This window comes from Neovison vison, chromosome 8 (assembly GCF_020171115.1).
Source record: "Neovison vison isolate M4711 chromosome 8, ASM_NN_V1, whole genome shotgun sequence".
NCBI lineage: Eukaryota > Metazoa > Chordata > Mammalia > Carnivora > Mustelidae > Neogale > Neogale vison.
Window position 1 is genome coordinate 26,265,676 of NC_058098.1, and position 17,579 is coordinate 26,283,254.

Here is a 17,579-nt window from a genome sequence, read left to right on the forward strand (position 1 = left end):
AATACCTAACAAAAATAACCACTCTTAGGGTGGGGATAAAATGAGTTCATAAGTGGAAATCACTTGCTACAGTGCCCCGTGCTCGGTAAACAACAGCTATTAACGTGCGGAAAAGAACAGGTGCGTGGACAGCCGCGCGAACAGGAGCTAGGTGTGGGTAGACCCATCCTTCAGGACAGTCCTGGCTGCTGGACACCCTCGGGCAGCCCCGTCCCTGGCTGAAACTTTTCCCAGCACTGCTCTGTTGGGTCCAAGGTGGCCAGTGGAATTCAAGGCCACTGGACACAGACAGGAAGAGGCAGCGTCACCAAGCCTGGTGTAATCCAAACCAGATGCGGCCTCAGACCCCTGGGGGTGGTCACTGCGAGCCTGGCCAAGGCCCAGAGGCAGGAAATAGTCTTGGAGGAACGCTTTCTGGGCTGGAACCAGCCGGGAGGAGCTGTCCCATTGAGGGCGTTAACCCTTCTTAGCCCACAAGGGGTTACCCAGGACACCGGGCAGGGGAAGCTGGTGGAGCCAGCCCCATGCGATGCAGTGCACCTTGTAGGCAAGGTGGCAGGGTCATCATTGTAATGCGCACCATGCCGAAGGGGCCCACAAGCAGGCACTGTGGTGGGCAGGCAACACCAGGCAAGGGATGGGGGATATTCCCAGCCTGGTACCCGGAACTTGAAGAATCACAGCCCAGAGCCTTGGGCCTGGCTCCGGCCCCAGCTGGCAGGCCCCAAAGGGCCATGGATTCACTCCCTCCATCAGGATGGCTCCTAGGGTGAAAAGCTTTATCCTGCGAGGTCACCAGGGATGGCAGTTCTAGGGATGATGGTAATGGGGCTGGGACTCAGGCTTGCGGAGAGGCAGAAACTCAACCCCACCTTGGGGGGTTGTGGCCGTGACTTTTTCCTGCGTGTGCTCTGTGGCTCTTGAAGGGAACAAAAATCTCTCTGAACCTCCACCTCACCCATATTGTTGAGTCTATATCCTTTACCTCCAGGGACCAGGCAAGGCCAGAGGAGGCCCCTGAAAAATCAAAAAGAGCTTTCCAAGCTGTGCTCCAGGGAGGTAATAAGGACAGAAGCAATGATCAGCCCTGTTCCATGGTTCTGGGTGGCCTTCCTTCCTAGGAAATGTTAATTTGCTGTGTGGCCTCGAGCAGATTCCCTTCCCTTTCTGAACCTGTTTCCTCATCTGTGAAATAGGGTGAATGCGCACCCTGTCCCATCTTGTGACGTCACGATGGCCTAGGAGTGCCAGTGGAGAGCAGAGCCCAGATTGTCATTTGCATATTATAGAGCAGGATCCTGAGACCCGTGCTGAGAGTCAGGGGTCCTGGGTTCTAGTCCCAGCTGTTGTTCTCTGCTGAGGGACCTTCTTGGTTTTGGCCTCGGTTTCCCCAGCTGGATCCAGGCCCTGGATCTCTGCTGCGGCTGGACCTCATTTCCTCACCACCCCCTACCCCGCCCTATGGCTGTGACTCATCCCTCATCATCACGCTGTGTGGCCGAGGCTTAGCCTGGGTGGGGGCCAGCAACACTGAGAGAACTCAGAGGAAACCACAGGCCTGGCCCAGCTGGCAGGTGGTGAGCAGGCGGGCAGGCAGGGATCCACGGCCCCGGGGGGTCTGGTCTGCAAGCACATGTCCCATGAAGAACCCCAGTCAGGTTCCCCAGGAGTGTAAGACACCCCCCCAGGCTTAGACCCCAAAGTCAGGCCCCCACCCCACCCCACGTGGTACCTGCTGCAGTGGGAGGCTGAACCCACCTGCTGGTACGGGACAGAGGCAGGAGTGACAACCCTGGCCTTGCCCTCCAGGCCCATATTCATGGAGTCAGGGGAGGTAGGGATGATCAGTTTCCTGGTCTGTGGTCAGGTCCAGGATTTCTCAAGAGGCAGGCAGTGCAGCAGTCAAGAGCAGGGGCTCTGGACCCATACTGGCTGGGTACCGGTCCTGGCTCTGCCAGTAACTAGCTGTACGTCCCTAAGCAAGTGGCTTAATCTCCCTGAAGCTTGATTTCCCCATCTGAGAAATGGACCTAACAGCACGTCTGCCGGGCAGGATCACCGTGAGCAGCCCTGGTGATCGTGACCACGAGGAGCCGGAGCGGGGCTGGTACCCAGCTGCCCTCAATGCATGCGACTGCTGTCACGGCCGCTAGAACCCCTTCACCCCAAGCAGGCCAACCAGCTGCCCCATTGAGGCCAGTCCCAATTCTGACTCAGTTGTCCTCATAGCCAGAAAGGCTGTGCCCTTTCCGGTCAGGCTTTTCCACCCTCTGGCTGACATCTCCAGCAGATGGAGTCTGGGCCAGAGCCCGCTGTGGCCTGTGGGAAAGAGGGGAGAACAGCTCTCTCCCCAAGGCCTCTGGGGGAGACCCTCCCCATCCCTGCAGGTCCGGCAAATGTGCCACAGACCTGCCCGAACACCTGGCTCTACCTGGGCGCTCTGCCATCTTGCCGACACCTTGTTCTGCTGAGAAGCTGGGTGGGCTCGTGCGCAGGGCCTTGCCCTGGGAGACAAGAGTTCAAGCTCCAGCTTCTGCCTGGTTGAATAGCCTTCAAGTTCCTTCCCCTCTCTAAGCCTCAGTTTTCCCCCCTATAAAATAGGAGTAACAGGGGCACCTGGATGGTTCAGTGGATTAAAGCCTCTGCCTTCTGCTCAGGTCATGATCCTAGGGTTCTGGGATCGAGCCCCGCATTGGGCTCTCTGCTCAGCAGGGAGACTGCTTCCTCCTCTCTCTCTGCCTGCCTCTCTGCCTACTTGTCATCTCTGTCTGTCAAATAAATAAATAAAATCTTTAAAAAAATAGAAATAATAATAACGTCCACCTCATAAGCTTGCTGCTAGAGAAAAATGAGTTAATACCCACAAAGGCACTTAAAGGGAACCTTCTACCCAGTAAGCACCCTATGCATGTTGGAAGGTGCTGTGACGGATGAGTAACCTGAGGCCCAAAGCGGGGAAGCCATTTGCCCAGATCCTGGGCTGGGCAGCCTGGCTCCTTAGGACCACACCGGGAGCCATCATGCTGCACCCTGAAGTTCAGCTCCACCCCCCGGAGCATCCATCCCCCAGCAGTGCTCGGGGGAACAGTGGTTCCCTCTGACCTCACCCAAGTCCACATGCACATAAGCGGAAGAAAGCCACATCCAACCTGTACATTTATTTACAAGGCACAAGCTGAGAGCAGGTGGGGGACGATGGCTTTCCCACTCCTCCGGGGCCTGCTGACCCCATGATTTGAGGCCATGAGTGACCCTGAGGATGAGGGCCCACTGTGGCTGAGCTGGACCCGCCTGGCCCTCAGGCAAGCTCGGGGGTGGTCTCCTTGTCCCCCAGGCCTCCCCCTCCCCCTCCGCCAGGCCTGGGCTGGGCGTCCTTCTCTCACACCAAGTTCCTGTGTGTTGGTGGTCGTCAGGAAGGTGGGCGGGGGGCCGGGCCGGGCCAGCTGGTGTGTGCTAGGCCTTATCTGTTGGGAGTGGGGAGGCGGGCGGGGGCATGGAGGTCCTCTTTCACAAAGCCTGCTCTGTCTCCCCTGGCAGCTGGGCCTCAGGAATTGGCCTTGCTGCCTTCCTGCCCCACCAAGGGCCTCCCATCCACAACCACAGAAGCCCCACATGCTGGGACCCCCAGCCTTCCCGTTCCAGCTAGGAGCAAGCCCAAGCCAGGGATGCCCCAGGTGAGGCCAAGCAGGAGTCACCAGGGCAGCAATTTCCAAAAGGGGGAGCCGGGGAGGGAACAAGGGCCTGTGACATCTGGGCTGTGGCTGATGGGCCGGGGGCTCTGTCTGGGGAGGCATTAGCAGGATCGATTCAGGCCACATCTGAGGCGGCTCATGTCGGGGAAGCAGTCGCTGCGCGGGGTCATGGGGAGCCCCGAGCCTCCCAGCCTGGCGCAGCCTTGTCCTAGCCAGCCCACCCTGGGGATCTGGCCCGTCTGCTCTGGCCTTCTGGGCTGTGTGGCCTCAGCCCCGGCCGCTGTGCGGCTGCGTCCAGGCTTCAGCCGCTCCTGGGGCTCAGACCCCCAGAGCCATGAGTGCTCCCGAGCTGCTGATCTTCTTGAAGCGGTTCGCAGCACTGACAGCAATGAAGTTTTTCTGAGGAAGGAGGAAGAAGGATCCCGGTTAGCCTCGGGGCGCAGAAAAACTGGTGCAGCTGAGCTCCTCCTAAGTTTTCCTTCATTCTCCAAGGGCCAGATGCTGGGGAGGGTGCAGTGCCCAAAATGGCCACAGGAGGTGCTATGACACCATGGCTTCAGGACTCCTTCCTTCATTCCACAGGTAGGGCAGCCAGACCTGAGCACCTCTCTGCTCTAGATGCTCCAATGGTTCCTATTTCGCTCCAACTAAAACGCAAGCCCCTTACCATGGCCAACAAGTCCCTCCACCCCCTGCCTCCCATTCCTCTCTGACTTCATCACCCTTCACCCCTTGCCCATCCCACTCCAGCCTTACTGGCCTCCTACTTTTTCGTCATGTTTTGCCAACCATGCTTGTGCCTCAGGGCCTTTGCACAGGTTGTTGCCTCTTCCTGGAACACTCTTCCTCCAATACCAGCATGGCTCACTCCTCATATCCTTCAGGTTTTTTGTTCACATGTTCCTTCTCAGTGGGCCCTTCCTGACCACCCTATTTAGAAGTGCAACCTCTCTCCTGGCACTCCTGACCATGCTTATTTCTTTCCAGAGCACTTCCTTAACCCTTTTCATAACTCCCTACCCTCTATCCAAAGTAAGTTCACAAAGACTAAAATCCTTGTCTCTTTTGTACACTACCGGTGCCTAGAAGGAATAGATGCTCAATAAATATTTGTAAAATGAAGGGAAAAGGCCAGTGATGGGGTCAGAGATCTTTTCCTGTGCCTGAGCCTCAAACGGACACCCCTCCCCAGGGTGGAGGGTCACCGATCCAGGACAGGAACCAGCCCAGGACAAAGAGAAAAGCCAACCCTGTTTTCCAGACAGGGCTAGGCCTGGTCCATAGGAACTGCCAAGGCAGGGCTAGTGGGGCCTGGGATCTGCCAGGAGCTCTTCCTGCCGGCAGCCCCTCCCGCCACCCCACCCCATCCAGTGGTACCTTCCAGCGCCTCTTCATGAGGTATTTCTTAAGCAAGATCTGGGACTTAAGGCGTCGGTTACAGCGCTTGGCTTTCTCTGCCAGATTGTTGAGCCAGGGGTGGGCGAGGCACTGGGCAGCGCTCATCCGGGCCCTGTGGGAGGGGGCAGTGTGGTGAAGGCAGGCAGCATGCCTGGGAAGCACCAGAACGCAGAAGGCCCCGACCTTCTTCCTGCCCTGCCAGCACATGCCTGTACAATCACAAACACACACATACACACACACACACACTGGAGTTGCACACATGGGGTCTGTGTCCTCAAGTGAGCCTCACCTCTGGTCCTTGACAATGAGGTTGGAGACAAAGTCTTTGGCCTCATCGGACACGGCCTCAAAGGTTTCCTCATCAAAGTACCAGTTGGCAGAGAGAACGTTGTTTAGGGTCTCTGTGTCATCGTCTCCCAGGAAGGGGGAGAGGCCGCTCAGCCTGGAGAAAGAGGATGTCAGGAGGCAGGGAGGTAAGATTGGAGACACTGTGTCACCTCTGGGGCTTCAAGGGATGGAGGCAGATTCTAGGAGGCAGCACCATGTGCTGAAAAGACCCCCAGGCTCTTGAGTGGGACAGACCTGGGTTTGATTCTGGTTGGGTGACCTTAGGCAAGTCACTTCCCCTCTCTGAGCCTCACTCTTCTCATCTGTAAAATGGGCATAATCATCCCAGCTTCCCAGGGTTACAGTGAAGAAGAGGGATAAAAGGGTACAAAAATGTCTGCTGCTCCTCTGCCCCCACCCTGGGTCATCAAGGTTCTGCTGTCTAGGAACACTGACTAGGACACTATGCCTTCAGGGCCCTTCACTTCTCCATCTACAAAATGGGTACAAAGTTCCCCTTTCCTGGCTCTCCCCAGCATGCCCTCTCCCAGCAAAACCCTGATTGAGGGAGCAGGGGCATGGAATCCACCTCACCAGGACCCCAAGTCCAATTTTGGTCTCAGCTGCCTCCCCCATGTGCCCCCACCACAGAGATGCCATATTCCCTCAGGACTCACAGCATATAGGTGATGACCCCCATACTCCACATGTCTGTCTTATCAGAGATTTGGTCATAATTCACCACCTCAGGTGACAGAAACTCTGGGGTCCCAAAATTCACCTTTAGCTTCTCATTGGGATTATACCTGAGGGCAGGAGCAAGAGTTCAGTGCGCAACCCCCAGCCCGTTCACCGCACCCTCTGCACCTCCCCTGTCCCCTCCCACCTCAGAGGCTTGCCCTGCCCTCCCCACCCATCGACAGGGTACCTCCGTGCCAGGCCAAAGTCAATGATCTTCACCAAATGGCCCGTGGTGTTGACGCACAGGATGTTCTCTGGCTGAGGAGAAGGGGGTGGCCCAGGTTGACCTCTGACCCAGCTCACTCTGCCTCCCCACCCAGGTCCACCCAAGTCCCAGGCTCTCTGCGCAGACTGTCAGAGACCCCCAGACTGCCTGCTCCAGGCACAGACGAGGACCCTGACGCCCTGAGAGGGTAGGAATCATCCTCTCCTGGCCTCCTTGTTCCTCCCACTGGTGTCTGACTGAGTAAGGGCTCAGTCAAGGCTCCTGGGAACCCAGGAGTCACAGGTCAGTTTATGAATGATGTTCCTGAGAGGCCAGTCCCTTCCTGCTCTGGGCCTCCAGGTAACAGAGGGACACAGGACTAATCTGATGTTGCAAGGCAGAAGCATTTTAAGTAGTTAACCATGGTTAAAAGGCAGGAGACTTTGCACAACAAGCCTGCCTTCCTAATCTTCAACACCTCCCAAAACCCCAGAAACCCTAGCTACGTGGCCACACGGCACCTGGTGTGTGTCGCTACTGTCCCCTGAGCTGGGTGCTGGGCCCCAGAAAGGTCCCAGGGTACCATCTTCTGGGGGAACAAGACAGACTCAAGCCTCCTTCTGGAGGACACAAGGCTTCCTGAGGAGCCCTGGGAAGGGTCTTACGGCCATAGTTCACCCAACTTCCTTGACCATGAGACCCTTTTTGATGAGAAATGTATGGCTATCCTGAAAAAACACATTTTAGAATAAAGAGGCTTAAGACAGCTTCTACCCAGGATGCTGTGTTTTAACTGGGGACCCTGCTCTGGCTTTCACAGGCCAATGGCAAGCCTCCAACACTGTGGGCAGATGCCAGCTCCGTCTAGAATCTCCAGAGTCACCCTACACTTTCCTTTCCCTGTCTCCTACCCCATCCCACAGCAGCAAATCAGGTTGGCCCCATTTTCAGAACGTACCCATCGTCTGGCCACCTCCCTTCCCTCCGCCGTGGCCACTGGTGCCAGCCCCCACCACCTCTGCCCTTGGTCATGACAACGGACTCCTAGATTCCCTGCCGTGAAGCTGTCCCATGGAAACCCCTCTCCTTACCCTCCTGGCTTCCTCATGTGTCCGTGGGGATGCTACCTGCACACCTGGCCCGTGGGCCGTCAGAAGGCGCATACGCCCCGAACAGCTCTGACCCGGAGCCAGCACAGAGCCGGCATGGGCCAGCCCCGGGCCTGCTTCTGCCCCAAGGTTCCGGCCCTTGTCCACTTCTTCAAGTTCATCTTGTCTGTCTCCCCATTGCTCTCACAGGCTTCTCATCACGCTCATCGTGGTTTAAAAGGACCTATTGTAGGAATGCCTGTTTCTGCCACTGACCTGGAGGCTCCAGGGGACAGGGTGTGTCCTTTGTCATCCCTACAGTGACACCCGTGCCCAGCACAGCGTGCAGCCACAGAGGGGTGGCTGAGCACAGCAGAGGAGTGTGATACCCATTTATCAGAGGTTGCGGTGGTTTAGCTGGCTCATCACCTCGATCTCGAGCATCACCATTTCCTGGGCAGCGGGGAAGCCAGGGCCACCAGCTGAGTGTCCCTGCTCCCTGCCCTGCCCCCTCTGTACCTCTGCCCTGGATCGGACCTGTCAGTACTAGCCACGAGGCCAGTGGGTGGTAACCCCCCCTCAGTGTCCAGACTGCGGCTTCACTACTGGCCCGGCCACCGTCCTGGAGACATGAGCCCCCCCGCACTGTTGCTGCTCCCACCTACCCCATACAGCGACTGGCTGCCCACCCCAGGCAGCGGCCACCTTATGTGTACGGTGGACCAAATGTGTAAGGCCTTTGGGCTCTCCCTGACGGGCTCCGTGCAAGGCACCGAGCAAGGTCAGAGGAGGGACAGAAATGTTCTTTCATGGAACGATTTTCCTAGTGCCTGGCTCACGCAGGTTGCTGCTATACTACACAGCTTTGTTTTCCGGACTCCTCTTCTAGAGCCTAAGTTCCTCGAGGGCAGGCATCTTTGTCTACTTTGCTCATTGCTGGGTCTCCAGCACCTCGAGCACTGCCTGCCGTGAAGCAGGCCCCCGACAGATCCTTGCGGGACACAGGAACCAACGCTCAGAGCGCCTGGGAGGGGCCAGCCCCACGTGGACCCTTAAGCAACCCTTAGCGAGCTATAGGCGTGAGGCGCCGGGCTTGGGGCTCCCAGGACAGAGGACGTGTGCTCAGGACTCCGCTACAAGTCCCTGAGAGCTGGGACCAAGTCTCGTTCCTCTCTGTTGGATCCCTGGCTCCTGGTACTTCGGGAAGCCTCAATATACCCTCTGCAGCTAGAAAGATAGAGGGAGGGAGAGGCCGGATGGGAGGGGGGCGGGACCACCGGTGGCGACCCTGGCTTCAGGGGGTCCACTGCGACTCCTGAGCCCCCCCGGGAGGCCCCAGTACCTTGAGGTCCAGGTGCAGGACCCGCATCTTGTGCATGAAGAGGATGCCGTCGCAGATCTGCCTGACAAAGACCATGGTGTCCACCTCGGTCAGATGATAGTCCTCATCCACGATCCTTTCGAAGAGCTCGCCGCCCTCGATGCTGTGTGCACAGACCCCTCTGCAGGCTTGCTTCCGGGCTGGCTGGCACCCCCTCCCGGCCCCCTGCCCCACGGCCAGCACTCACTACTCCATGAACAGGACTATCTCGTGCGACGTCTCGATGGCCGCGTACAGCTGAATCAGGTTGCGGTGGTTTAGCTGGTTCATCACCTCGATCTCGAGCATCACCATTTCCTGGGCAGCGGGGAAGCCAGGGCCATCAGCTGAGTGTCCCTGCTCCCTGCCCTGACCCCTCTGTACCTCTGCCCTGGATCGGACCTGTCAGGCCCGGCCAGGACCCCACCGCTTGGCCCCCTCCTTGCCGGCCTCTCTGTCTCCCATCTCTCCCCATCTGGAGCCCGTGTCCTTGTACCCTGGTCATTCTGGCCAGGACACCGTTCCTTTGCCAGTTCTTCCCTTCTCTTCCCGACTGGATACTGGGGTGCCCGAGGGCCACTCACTGCTCTCCCGACTGCACTCTCTCCCTGGGCTTTCTCCTCAAGTCCCAGGACGTGGCTGATCCCTGCGAAGGTGACTGATTCCCAAATACACATGTCCACCTCTGAGCACACCCTTGAACTGCAGGAACCCACAGCTCCCAAGGCCTATTGGCCATTCCCCTCGGACGGCTAAGACACTTCCTGCCTCTCTCAGGTCCACATGAAACCCTTGCCATGGCTTCCACCCCACCGCTGAGCTGTCCTCAGCTTGCCTGTTGGCAAGAGGGCCTGCCCGCTCGCCCAGGTGTGCAGGACCTCAAGCCAGGAGCCATCCCAGATTCCTCCCATTCCCATACCCAGGCTTGGGAAATCCATGTAGAGTTCAAATCCAGGAACTTCTCACCAGCTCCACCACCACTGTCTTCCTGACCTGAGCTGCCGTTATTTGTCACTTTGAGAAAGGGTGAACACCAGCTGTCACAACGGTAGCTTGAAGTCAGCCGTGGTAGGAATGTGGATACCAGGGGAATTGCCAAATGCTACAGATCGGGCTTCTCACCCCTGCCCATCCCCTTAGCGCCCAGCATCACATCACTGCCCCAATTTTTCCATTTTGCCCATGATGCTGCTCCTTCATTCACATCTCACTCCACTTGCCGCTTCCTCAGACAGGGCTGAGCTCACCACCCTATCCTCGCGGCCCCCATCGGCCCCCACGCTCTCTGTACCCTCCCTGGCTCTATTCTCCTTCCTGGCACCGCTCAGGTCCTGACGTCACCCTTCCTGTGTGCGTCCTGCTGAGTTCTCTGCCCCCGTCTTGAGCGTGTCGGCCCGGGCGGGCAGGGACTCTGACAATTCACTGCCCCTTCACGAGCCCCTAGGGCAGCGAACGGGCCCAGAAAAAGTACTCACTAATTCATTCATCAAGAGCTGACTCCAGTTAATCTCACAGCACCTATGTCTGGAGCATCTACAGAGCTCCAGAGCCAGGTTCTTGAGAGAGGCCCGGGGACCCCGTGGTCCAGCGGGAAGCCGGAGAAAGGCAGAGTCACCATGGAAAACGCACGCCTTCCTGATGTGCGATGATGGAGAAGCAGCGCCACAGGGCTCTGAGCCTCTCCTCACGATCCTCCCAGGATCTAGACCTCCGCACGCGCTGTGTCTCTGCCTCAAATGCCCACAAGCTCCCTTCTCAGCTCTCCTGCCTCTACCCAAGGGTCCCCCACAGACTTCTGTCGCTCCTGGCCTTCTCTCTCACAGTCCCCTTAGTCTGAAGCCCCCTGCCCTGCCTCTCCAGCTCCTCCTTCGAGCCTTTACTGGAGAGAGACTGGCCTACTGCAAGCCCCTCCACAGCCCCCTCCTGACCCCCACCTGACCCCTGCCTCACCCCCGAGTGACCCCCATTCTAGCTTTCCTGAGCTACAGCCCTTACCACAACAGGGGGCTACGTGGTCATCACCCCCTCATTCCCCATGAGCCTCTGTCTACCTTCACTCATTCATTCACTCTTTGATTTGTTCCTTAAACAAGCACTGCCCTCGGCCTCCTCTGAACCAGGCCCAGGCCAAGTGTGGAGGCACAGCTCTAGACCAGCCCTGATTACCTGGGCACCCCCTGAGGGCAGAAACCATATTCACTTCATTTTGGGACACCTGCCCGGTCCCTACCCACTGTGCCCAGCGCAGGGCCTGGCCCAGAGCCTGTGCTCATCAGTGTTTTCTGGATTGAAAAAAACAGAAGGCAGGAACGTCCTGGGCCTAGAAGGGGAATTCCCAAGGATAAGTTCACCAACTGAGGTATCTTGTTTATGGGTGGGGGCTTCAGGTCCCTGTGGCAGGGTTGTCCGTCTGTCCATCTGTCTATCTGAGTGACATCCTCAGCGCATCAAGGTTCACACACCAAGCTCCTGGTGCAGACATATGGGCAGAGGGAGGTGAGAGGTACCTACTCAAAGAACTCCCTCTCCTTCTCATGTAACCCTACTGCCCCCCAGCCCCTACTACCTTGTCTTTGGGTGTCTGCTTCTTGATGACCTTGGCTGCCAACTTGAGGCCTGTGGCTTTCTCTGTGCAGGTACAGACTGCTCCAAACTTGCCGCTGAGGAGAGAAGAGTTTGGGAGTGAGGGGGTTCCCAGGGGCCCAGGGCTGAAGTAGGGGGCCTGCAGTCTGCTCCTGTCTGGGTTCCCCTCTGTGAGCTGGGACACCTGCTCCGGTCAAAGTCAGGAGCTCTATGGCAGGAACAGTGGCTGAACCACACCAACCATGGCCACAGGACGGGTAGACTCATCCACAGGCAGGCCCCTGACAGCTCACAGCCTTGTAGTAAGCATGGGCCTTGGGGCTCTGGGTCCCAGGGGAAGGCACCTGGAGGGCTTTTTATGAAGCACTTTGAGGGGATCTGGGTGGTGCATGAAACTGAAACAGATGGGAAAATGCTGTTGGTTTCCTACAGGAAATACTGAATGATGAGCGGTGTGTCTGTGTGAGAGACAGAGTCATGAGTGCGAATCATCCATGTGACAGCTTGCGTACGAGGGAGTAAGTAACCACACAGAAGTAATTGTGTCCGCGTAGATGGTGTCCAGTTGGGGTGTGTCTGGGCCTTGCACAAGAAAGAGGTGAGACCCTGGGGCTTGACACTGTCCTGCCTACACGCCAGGGACTCGGGTCCCAGATCTCACCCGCCCAGAGCCTCCTTGGAGTTCAGGCTGAATTGACTGTTGACATTCCCAGGTCTCAGCTCCACGATGCGGTGGGGAAAGGGGGCTGGGGGAGGCGGACAGTCATCTGTGAAGAGAGAGCAGGGCCATCACAGTCAGTGCCAGGGGCAGGGGACGAGGCACCCCAGCACCACCCCCTCCTGCCTGGCCGGGGCCCCATCCAGGGAAGTTCACCAAGTGATACCTGGGGGACAGCTGGCTCCAGGATAGGGGCTAGGGGGCCCAGTTTCCAGTTCCAGCTCTGCCACCAACACACAAAATGGCCTTGGGACTCTGTCAGAGGGGGCTCAGCGTCTCCTGGCACAACAATGGGGACAGCTGATTGGACTTCTCAGACCCTCCCACATGATACATGTGAAGTCTCCATCCCAAGCTTTCTGCATTTCCATTAAAGAAAAAAAAAAGGAGGGGAGGGGGCAGGATAATGGTGGAATGTGATGCCTGAACGATGGGGTAGGTGACAGGATCTGCCTGCCATCCCCTCTAATTACACCACAAGCTGGCCTGTTCTCTGGAATGGCTGCCCAACCTGGGCAAGGCCCAAGGGCGGGCGCGGGGGCTGGGGGGCAGGGGAGGAGACCGGGACTCGAGATGTTTGGTAGGGAGAGGTTGCCACCTAGCGGCAACCACGGGGAACAGCGGGCCCTGGCGGCTCGCAGGCTGAGTCATCGGGAATGGAAACCTCTTTATAAATAGCAAGAGGCAGCAGGGAAGCAGGGCTGGTGATAAATCTGACAGCCCTCGGAGGTTGTTCAGGTCCCGTCACCCCAAGGATGTGATTTCTGGAGGGGGCGGGGCAAAAGCCTCTGCTGATGCCTGGGGGAAGAGGCAAGGCTCCTGGCTGACGCCCAGCCGCCAGGCCCTCCCACCCTGTCTGGGTGGCACTGTGCCCCTGGCCGTGCAGGCTGCCTGGGCTTCCAGGGAACCTCAGTCTGGAGGAGGGGGTGTCAGGACACTCTGGGCTCCTCTGACCCCATCTCACCCCACCCCCAGCCCTGCCGCACCCCCACCCAGACCTTTTCCCTATGCACCTGCTCCCCAAGCTTTCTCATGCTTGGTGGCTCCTGCTGCCCGCTGGATAAATCACCAAACCACCCAGCCCCTTGTCTGATCACCAGTTAAGGCCACTCCACGGTCCTGCCCCATCTCACGTGCCCAGCTTCCTTTGTCACTGCTCCCATACAGGCACCTGTGCTCCTCAGCTCATGAACCTTCTATGGCTCGCCACCCACTCCAGAATGCCCTTTAACTAGCAAAGCCTGGCCTTTGAGCCCTTCTACAGACTGACTTCAAATTCCACTGTCTAGAGAGTTGGTGCTCCTCCAAAACCTGTCTGATTTTTTTTCCCTAAACCCCTTTATAGGCAAAGTAGAAGTAAGTCAACAGTGAACTCCGAAGTGGGTCTATTTGGACAGGTTCAAATCCTGTCCTAGCTGTGGATTTAGGGCACTCACTCCATTTCCCTTTCCCTGAGCCTCCATTTCCCCATCTATCAAAAGGGACTAGGAACTTATACTTCTTAGAGATGTGCATGGCTCAGAGCAGCACAGTCCTCTAAACAGGGAGACATGGGGATACCTGGGGAGCCCCCTTCCCTCCCCAGCCCCCACCTGCCCCTGGCCTACCCAAAATCTGGAAGCAGTCCTCCTCCCTGGCTGTGAGACAGAGGGCCTGCCCCACCTCCGATTTCTCCGAGGGAACAGCCTGGAACTCGATCCCCCTCGAGGTGTCCCCTTGCACCTTAGCCTGGCCAGCCTGGCCTGGAGCCTTCTCTCCTGCTTCCTTCTGGCTGTCTGCCAGGACGTTCTTCCCTCCTTCTGCTACCTTGGCTGGCCCGGGATCCGTGGGGCCGGGGGTCACAGGCACCCCTTCAAAGATGAGCTCCGATGCATCACTCAGGGGCTTCTTAGCGGGCAGATCCTCAGGCCTAGAATGTGAGAACCCAGAGGTGATGCCTTCAATGACCACAGCATTGTTTCTGCTTCCGGGAAGCCTCGATGCTTCCAGAACCTCTTCTGCAATCTGGAGCTGATACAACCACCCCCCAAACCCTGTCCCCACTGCCACCCCAAATGCACTTCATACGAGATCAAGGGATGTTAATAATACCATGCATGACATGGGGGGGTTACGGGGGTAGGAGAAGAATAAATGAAACAAGATGGGATTGGGAGGGAGACAAACCATAAGTGACTCTTAATCTCACAAAACAAACTGAGGGTTGCTGGGGGGAAGGGGGTTTGGGAGAGGGGGGTGGGGTTATGGACATTGGGGAGGGTATGTGTTATGGTGAGTGCTGTGAAGTGTGTAAACCTGGCGATTCACAGACCTGTACCCCTGGGGATAAAAATACATTATATGTTTATAAAAAATAAAAATTAAAAAAAAATACCATGCATGTCTGTGGTCATTCTCTTGACGATCGATGCATTAATACATCATTAATATCTACTAATAGGATTGTTGTTTTGGTTAATCATGAGGGGGCTACAGTTAGATTATGGAGCTCTTGATTCATACAAACTGGGAATGCAACTGATTAATCAGTGATACCAATGTATTAATTGATATTAATACATAATTCAGCCTGATACAGTGATAGTATCATGGTTTACAATATATCGCTAATATCACTCATGTGATTAGCATTCAGGTCCGTCTAACAGATTGCCTCATAAGACTGGTGCTATATTATGGTTAGGAAAGCATTAGTAATGTTCTATCAATCTGATGATTAGTCATGTTTCATATTATAGTAAGAAGAACGGAGATCTTTTCCTCCCGAAATCTCAGTCCTGCCCTCGGCTAGAACCAAGTTCAAGGAGCAAGGGAGACTTTCGCCTCCAGATGCTTCATGAAGAGATCTTCAAGGACCTCTCTGTTTTGACATTCCAGGTGTCTGTGAACTATCACCAAGTCCTGGTTTCTGCAGGGGCACAACGTAGGAGAGCCAATGCCCAGGACAGATGCTAAACATCGGAACTGCCCAATCTAGCACGGAACACAGTGGCAATGAGGTCGAGACAGAGCAGCTAAATGCACCTGCTGCAGACAGAGCCTCAGACCCCTCCCCACCGCCCGACGGGAGACATTCACCTGGAGACGACGGCAGGGCAGCTGGGGCTGTGCAGAAAAGCGGGCGAGCCCCTCCTGGCCCCTGCTTGGCCCTCCACTGCCTTCTTGTGTACCTTGGGCTCTCCGGGGCCCTCCTGCTTGGCATCGGGCTTCTTGACGCTGGCCTCGACTGTCGCCGTCTGCTGGGGCAGGGCTGCCGGCTGCCCAGCACTGCCCTCCGCAGGCCCCGCACCCAGGTTGCCTTCTCCCTCAGGGCCCGGGCTGCTGCTTGAGGGTTGGCCCACCGCACCATCCTCTTTCTTTAGGGCAGCGGCTTTGTCGTCTTTCTTCGTGGTGGGTGGATCAGGCTCTTTTTTTGGATGTGGGGTCCCAGGTTCTTTCTTTGCATCTGGGGGGCCAGCTTCTCCCTTTGGGTCTGAGGCGCCAGTTTCTTTCTTTTCATCTGGGGGCCCAGGACCTTTCTTTGGATCGGGTGGGCCAGACTCTTTCTCTGTAGCCGGAGGTCCTTCACCTGCTGTACCTTTAGGTGTCTCGTCTGCAAAGGAAGTGGGATCCCAATCAGGATTCTCCCTCCTCCCCCAGCCAGGCTGGCCAGAGACCAGCTCCGGGTTCAAGTCCCCACCTAGGCAGCAGCTTGTGAATGTTTATCCCACTGAGGCTCTGGGGCCATTCCACGGGTTCTAGAGATGGGCTGCTGAGGGCCTTGGAGGCCCTCGTGGGAGGCTCCGGGTCCTCAAATGCACCTTGATGCCCCCACCATCGCTTGCCCTAGGTGTGTGAGTGCCCTGCACAAGGCTCCTCATTTTCCCAGTCCCTCCGGGGAGGGCTTCATGTCGGCCCTCAACCCAGCCCAACTTTACCCAGAGATCGTCCTCATTTCTGGGTCCTTCATGCGCCATACCAAAAGGCCTGGGGCACAGAACTCCCGCTGAGGAATGGGCCCAGCCCTGAGTCAAACACCCCTTCCCAGGCTCCTCCCTCTGCCTCCTGCCCCAGCTTGGCACCTGTTGGTGGGCTCTGGAGTCCCAGCTCCACTGCTCCGTTTTCTGTCGCCATGAGGTAGGGAGGCGTGTGCTGCTGCTTGTCTAACTCAGGTCTTTCTAGCTGCAGAAAGAAGAGTGAGGTGTGTCAGGCTGTCCGATTCTCTTCTTGTCTGGCTGAGCGGAGCCAGGGCCAGCTGACTGAGGGGAGAGAGAGGTACCTGGAGCAGCGAGGGGCAACCTGGTGGCCGCCTGACTTGCAGCGGCTGCCCAGGAGCACTCCTGGGGCAGTTGTAAGGGCTTGGGCTGGGTGGGCAGAGGCGGGGGCAGGGGTGCAGGCAGGGGAGGCGGGGACGGAGGAGAGGATCTCTTACACCAGGGGCCATGCAGCTCGGACTGCCACCACCTGTCACTCTTGGCCCCCGTTCAGAGGACACGGCATTCTTCCCACAGACCGATGGAGGGGGGAGAGTAGTGTTAGAACAAGCAGGAAGAGAAAAGGGAGGGGGCCACTGGGCCCCCGAGGGAGCAGCCTATCCCCAGGCCTCCCCCGGTATCACTGGCTTGGACGGGATCGGGCAGGGGGCCTGGCCCAAGAGGAGCTCCCCGGCAGGGCCAGAGGACAAGAACATGCTTAGGCTGGACGCTGGCTCTGCCCACCTGTGCGCCATGACTCCTGGGGTTGCCCAGAAGCTGGTGAGAGCCACACAGGCCCCAGGGATAATCCCTCTGACCCCACTGCCCAGCTCTGTGCCCATGATCCCTGCTCTTGACCTCCGGACCTGCTTGGGGGCAACTTTGGGGAAGAAATTGTCCCAGGGGCACTTGCTCAACATATCCATGGACCTGAAAGCCTTTTCTTTTGAAAATGAATTTTTCTTGGACTCCTGGGAAGACAGAGGCTGGCCTGCTTTGAAGGGGAGGGTGCTGGTGGAGAGTCTTTTTTGAGGATCCTTCACCATAGTGGGGACCTGGGGGCTACTCAAGCCCGAGGTGATCAAGCTGAGGTGGGATGGGGAGATGTGTGATCCAAAGAGCCTTCCATCCTGCAGGGGCTGCCAGCCCAGAGCCTGTCTCTGAGGGGGGCTTTGAGAACTGGCTGGGCTGAATGCTCTGGAAACAGCTCTGCAGGGGGCGTCTGGGTTCAGGGCCTCCACCAGAACTCTCACGTGGAGCACACCACCCCTGCCCCCAGAGGGAGGGAGGCGGAAATGACCGGAGAAAGCAGCGAGTGTGAGCAAAGGAAAATTACGTAGCTGTGAACAAGACTGAGGATGCCGAAAATGAAAGGATACAAGGCAACCTGCAAAAGGGGGGGGGGAGTGTAAGCCATGTGCAGAACAGCAAGTAGAACATGCTATTCATTGGGCAAAAGGGGGTAGTAGGTACAATAATACATAAACTTGTACCTTACACACATAAGAATT

The 17,579-nt window shown here is 57.3% G+C and overlaps 1 protein-coding gene across 1 annotated transcript; it reads right to left on the bottom strand.

Annotated features, from left to right (window-relative positions):
• Positions 1 to 4,000: 4,000 nt before the first annotated feature.
• On the bottom strand, positions 4,001 to 16,228 carry MYLK2 (myosin light chain kinase 2). Its single transcript, XM_044262348.1, has 13 exons — positions 16,177 to 16,228; positions 15,630 to 15,707; positions 15,194 to 15,521; positions 13,723 to 14,024; positions 12,059 to 12,164; positions 11,381 to 11,474; positions 9,023 to 9,132; positions 8,797 to 8,938; positions 6,349 to 6,419; positions 6,098 to 6,226; positions 5,383 to 5,535; positions 5,070 to 5,202; positions 4,001 to 4,091 (listed from the first exon to the last, which is right to left on the bottom strand). Exons 1-13 carry the CDS (start codon positions 16,226 to 16,228, stop codon positions 4,011 to 4,013), a joined length of 1,779 nt encoding a protein of 592 aa, XP_044118283.1. The 3' UTR covers positions 4,001 to 4,010.
• Positions 16,229 to 17,579: the final 1,351 nt, after the last annotated feature.